At 35.2% G+C, this 6,000-nt stretch overlaps 1 protein-coding gene across 1 annotated transcript in view; it reads left to right on the top strand.

Moving 5' to 3' along the window:
* LOC143250354 (sarcolemmal membrane-associated protein-like) overlaps nucleotides 1-2,727 on the top strand; it is a 47,363-nt gene extending 44,636 nt beyond the window's left edge. The window contains exon 11 of the mRNA XM_076500800.1: nucleotides 2,668-2,727. Within this exon, the coding sequence (XP_076356915.1) occupies nucleotides 2,668-2,727 (60 nt within the window). The remainder of the gene's footprint in view (nucleotides 1-2,667) is intronic.
* Nucleotides 2,728-6,000: the final 3,273 nt, after the last annotated feature.

The following is a 6,000-nucleotide window of genomic DNA, read 5'->3' as shown; positions in this document are numbered from 1 at the left end:
TTGTATAATTACATGTAAGGAAAGCAACTTTTCATGTCCTAAAATAATCTTTCATTAATTATGAATTTACATAATTCCATCGTGGGGACAAGTACTTCAGCTAGTCTATAATAACGTATTAAAATTAAATATAAAATCGAAATTTAGTTTCGATCTGTTGTTATACTCTGATTGAAAGTTTACACGAAACGACGTCCCTCCTCCGTGACAGTGGTCAGTTTTGATTTACGACGCTAAAATCAGAGTTTCAATTCCCCTCGGTGAACACAGCATATAGCCCGATGTGGCTATGCTATAAGAAAAACATGTACACGAGAAAAGACGTGGCGATTATATTAACATTTTTTGTCTTAAAGCCCCTAGAAGGTCTTTGTTGTCTCCCTAGTGGCACAGTGGCATGTCGGCGGACTTACAACGCTAGAAACTTGGTTTCGATGCCAGTGATGAGCAGAGCACATATAGCCCGTTGTATTGTTTGAGGCTTAATTAGAAACAAAAGAAGGTATTTGTTTCCATTAATAATTTTTTATTTTTTTTGTGGCTAACACTCAGCATCACTTTAATTTTGTGGCTAACTCTCTCTCAGCAGCACTTTAATTTTTTTGTATTAACTCTCAGCAGCACTTTAATTTTTTTGTGGCTAACACTCTCAGCATCACTTTAATTTTTGTATTAACTCTCTCAGCAGCACTTTAATTTTTGTAGCTAACACTCAGAATCACTTTAATTTTTGTAGCTAACACTCTCAGCATCACTCTTTAATTTTTTTGTGGCTAACACTCTCAGCATCACTTTAATTTTTTGTGGCTAACTCTCTCAGCAGCACTTTAATTTTTTTGTGGCTAACACTCTCAGAATCACTTTAATTTTTTGTGGCTAACACTCTCAGCATCACTTTAATTTTTCGTGCCTAACACTCTCAGCATTACTTTCGTATTTTTATCCTTATTTATTTTTCTCTAACAAACGATCACTTTATCACAAACCCTTTATTTTGTCTTTGTTACTTTGTTTTTCTTTTTTAAGTATGCAACTGGACTTTTTCCTACCTAACCTTCTTTGTATTCTTTGTGGGGACAACTTCCCTCATTACTGTGCTCTTTGTTTCCTTATCTTTTCCCTCTCTCCCCAGGTGGTTTAGCAGAAACTCAGTGGAAAAACTGAAACCTAAGCCTCGGGTTTCGATATCCATTGTCTAAATTTTATTTCTCAACAAGACAAACAAATGAGCAAATTCATCTTTTTTTGGCAGCTCTATCCTTTCTATAACTGCTAATATTTTTCTTCTGACAAATCTGCTTTAAATTAGGTCTTGATAAAGTGAACATGTGAACAAGAGGTACACATTTAAATATATGAAACTTTCCGTGTTTAATTAACTCGAGTCTCCTTAATTATGGCTTAAAAGTTTTCGAATACTGACAGAATAAGGACGTTCAAACACTGTTCTTTAACATGGAAACATTTTACGATAAGCGCTATACAGGTAAAAACGAAGAAATGATGTATGCCTAATTTACTTGGAATTTTAGACAATCCTATAAGATATATTACTTGCCCATCCGATGCCTTTTTGTCATGAAAATCAATCAGCACGTTTTCGGATCAACCATTTAAAATTTTCCTAATGCATATTCCATTTAAACATTAGCTTTTAAGGCACCCGCAACTTGGAAAGTCAAGTAATCTGTTTATGACGTAGTAAGAATGCTTTAGACTTTTGAGCTTTACTTGCCTTTAAATCTCGAATGCAATGAGAATATTCGATAAGACGGAAATCTGAAATTGACTAATATTAGCACTTTAAGTAATCACATAGAAGAACGGCAATCTCTACATGTTCCGGGTACTGATATTCAATATAGAGTAAGCATTTCGTTTGGACAATTACCTGTAGTTTCATATATGTACGCTTTTTAAGAATCATTTACCTCTGCTAATGTGGGTTGGAAAATGCTCATAATCTGGCAGGACTCTAAAATCTTCTGGCAAACCACCAGAATATAAGTGAAAGACCATTAAGCGTTAAGTTCAGACAGAAAACCGTGGATGTAATTACCTAGGAATTATACTGCTTGCACTTCTAAAAACGTTCTTTGGAATATTGAATCCTAAGTTAATTTCTGTTGGCGGTCACAACTTTTATAGTTGAAACTATACTTATTTAACAGGTACTAGAGAAAAGCTCTAATAATTCTTTTTCCTAAATTTAGAAATTATGGAATTATATACAATGGATTTCTTGTTAAACTATGATACCACAGCAAATAAATTAGGAACGATTTTCAGAAGTATGAACTTAATAATGTGGACTCTAAACTTGCTTGAAACAGGCTTCAGATAAAGAACTAATACACTAACGTTATTCATACATATGCTAGGCCTTATTTCTTATTTTTGCATCTATTTTGAACTACGAAAACATGAAGTAAAAACAAATTTCGTAACTAATAGAAATATAGTAAAATAGATAAATTTATCATGGTATTATTTTCAGAACTAAATTTACTGCAAAATTATGATTGACGTGTTCCAAAATTTTGCGTGGAATTACACAAGGTTTATATGCTTATATGTATCTCTAATTTTAAACTAGTAGACCAGAAAAAAAAACAGGTAGCCAACAGAAACAACCAGTGATTAATATACTGTTGTCTGATTGGATAGTTGGATTTTCTCGCCACTCTTACAGCATCTACAACTCCAAGATTGGAAACGGATTATTGAAACAATGGGTTGTGAAACGCGAATTTTTAGATTCACAGTTCGGGCATACTGAACAGTAGGTCATGCGCGCGGCTCAGTATTGTTTTTTGTACAAGAGACAGATAGATCTCTTCATTACAACGTAGTTTGCTTTGGTTTGATTTGAATTTCGCGCAAAGTTACTCAAGGGCTATCTGTGCTAGCCGTCCCTAATTTAGTAGTGTAAGACTAGAGGGAAGACAGCTAATCATCACCACCCACCGCCAACACTTGGACTACTCTTTTACCAACGAATAGTGAGATTGACCGCACATTATAACGCCTCCACGGCTGAAAGGCCGAGCATGTTTGGTGCGATGGGGATTCGAACTGGCGACCCTCAAATTACGAGTTTAGTCTCATAACCACCTAGCCATGTCGAGCCACATAGTTTGGAAACAGTTGCCTAAGCGACTAAATTAAATCAGTGTATAGAGCAGACAGGCGAGAAAGTTCAGAAAACAAGGACAACAGAAACTAGACCTTCATTAGAACTAAAGCTCTTAAACTATTAGCCCTAAAATATTTCTTATTTACTCATATTTCTGTAACTACTTACAAAAATAAAAAACATTGATTATAGCGGCTTCATTAATTCCTTTTTTGTCAACTTGGCGGTAAAATGAGCGATTTTTAACGTCACGTGGTCAGAAGCAGTTAAACAAACTTAAACTAACATTTTGATATATTTTCAAACAGAACGAATACTTTATGAAATGTCAGTTGTATACAGTGTTTTGGAACACGTATACTCATTTTAGGAGTGAAAACTGAAGCTTGGATGTTTCATATTTACGGCATTGAATGAGTTTTCTCTTCTGGTTTCAGGTTTTCTGGTTTTCCGTTTAAAGATCCTATTTTATTCGTAATAGAAAACGGAATGTTTGTAATTATCTGTTATTAACTTTTTAAAATCACAATATTACAGAATTTTGTTGATTTTACAAGCTCAGCTCATTTGTAGACATAAAATTCAAAGTATAGACATATCCTGATGCGGAGAAAATAAGTTGACACGACAGAGTAAACCATTAGCTTTGTACACGGAGGACAAGCTGAGGGAACACACTACGGTAAATTAACTCCATACAAGAAGTCCTAGTTGAGAAAACTTGTACAGCAGAAGAAGCCTTTAATTTGTAGATGAAGTACCAGCAGAGAAAACCCAGTACAGAGAAACAAACCTTCACCTTTCCAAATGGAGTATTAGTCAATTCGTCATTTAAGTCTGGGCCCAGCGTAGCCGAGTGATCGGGGCGCTCGACACGCAATCTGAGGGTCACCGGTTCGAATCTCCGTCACACCTAACGTGCTCGCCCTTTCAGCTGTGGGGATGTTATAATGTTACGGTCAATCCCACTATTCGTTACTAAAAGAGTAGCCCAAGATTTGGCGGTGGATGGTGATGACTAGTTGCCTTCTCTCTAGTCTTATACTGCTAAATTAGGGATGGCTAGAGCAGATAGCCCTCGTGTAGCTTTGCGCGAAATTCAAAATCAAACAAACAAACAACACAACGCAAGGTGTTTATGAAGACAGGAAACCTGGCGGATAACTGAAATAATATATTTAATAAAACTGTGTGTTAATTAAGATGGAGTACTCATCTCGTCTCTGTCAATAAATACATAGTTTATACGAAATCAACTTGAAACATATGAACAACCAACAGCTGAGGATAAAGGGAAGCTTCGTAGGAGTTTTATTTCTACTAAAGTTAAGCCTTTAATGAAATTGCTAGAAAATTACTGTTAATGATGTTTTCAATCAGACAACGTGCTCAGAGCGTGGTTTACTGAAGATAATCTGATGTCACCAAAAACAAGACTCGTGCTGTTTTTTTTTTTTTTTTATTCTCTAGTTTACGTGCAGGTTAAACGGTTGGTATTTATGACTGAATTTATTTGAAATTTAAATCAAATACTCTACTTATTCCTCTAATACTATACGAATATTAAATTTTTAATTTCAAACCTCTTGTACCCGGGATTTTGCGTAGTTATTAAATGATGAAGTGTGTACTTAAACCTATTAGACGGTGTATGGCAAGTGTTATTCGTTGCCAAGAATGAACCTTTGTCACTGTTATGAAACTGTTGCCCTTTCATTTAGCTTCAAATTGCAAGCTTATGATGCAGTTTATGTGCTTTAATACACTATGTCAGGTGCTGATTGGAATATTCACTTATTCCAAAGTAACGTTGGAATGGACGGAACTGTTGATTTTCTTTATTATAATGTAGGCTCTGTCTGGCACAGTCTGGTGACAACTTGAGTTTCAATCTTATCACCGAAGAAGTCCTTTCTTTCAGGTGTGGGAGCGTTATAATGTTACGATCAAGTCCACTATTATTTTTTTACAGGTTAGCCCAAGAGTTTGTGGTAGTCGTTATTATGAATAGCTTTATAAGTATGAACGGTTTATGAAGATAGGCCTTTCACACGAAAATGAACAAACACGCAAACAATGTTGTTGATAATAAAGAGAATCCGGCTAACACCATCTAGTGTAACATATGTATACTTTTTATCATCATTTGAAATGGCTGAAGAATAACGTAGAAGATTGGATGTTCATAAGAATATAAAACAAACAGGTAAGACTTAACGTCCATATTAATATAACACAAAAGGTAAGACTGAATGTTCGTAAGAATATAACACAAACAGGTGAGACTGAACGTCCATATGAATATAACACGAACAGCTGAGCCTGAACCTTTATATTAAAATAACACAAACAGGTGAGACTGAACGTCCATAAGAATATAACACGAACAGGTAAGACTGAACGTCCATATGAATATAACATAAACAATTGAGACTGAACGTTCATATGAATATAACACGAACAGCTGAGACTGAACGTCCATAAGAATATAACACAAACAGTTGAGGCTGAACGTACATATGAATATAACACGAGCAGCTATGACTGCACATCCATATCCATGCAACATAAACATCTGAGACTGAAAGTTCATATGAATATAACATAAACAGCTGAGACTGAACGTTTATACAGATATAACATAAACAGCTGAGACTGAACGTCCATATGAATATAACACAAACAGCTGAGAGTGAACGTCCATATGAATATAACACGAGCAGCTATGACTTAACGTCCATATGAATATAACACAAACAGCTATGACTGAACGTCCATAAGAATATAACACAAACAGCTGAGAGTGAACGTCCATATGAATATAACACAAACAGCTATGACTGAACGTCCATAAGAATATAACA

Source organism: Tachypleus tridentatus, chromosome 5 (genome assembly GCF_004210375.1).
Source record: "Tachypleus tridentatus isolate NWPU-2018 chromosome 5, ASM421037v1, whole genome shotgun sequence".
NCBI classification, from domain to species: domain Eukaryota; kingdom Metazoa; phylum Arthropoda; class Merostomata; order Xiphosura; family Limulidae; genus Tachypleus; species Tachypleus tridentatus.
Note: the sequence above shows the minus strand (reverse complement) of the source record. Positions and strands in the feature narration are given on the sequence as shown.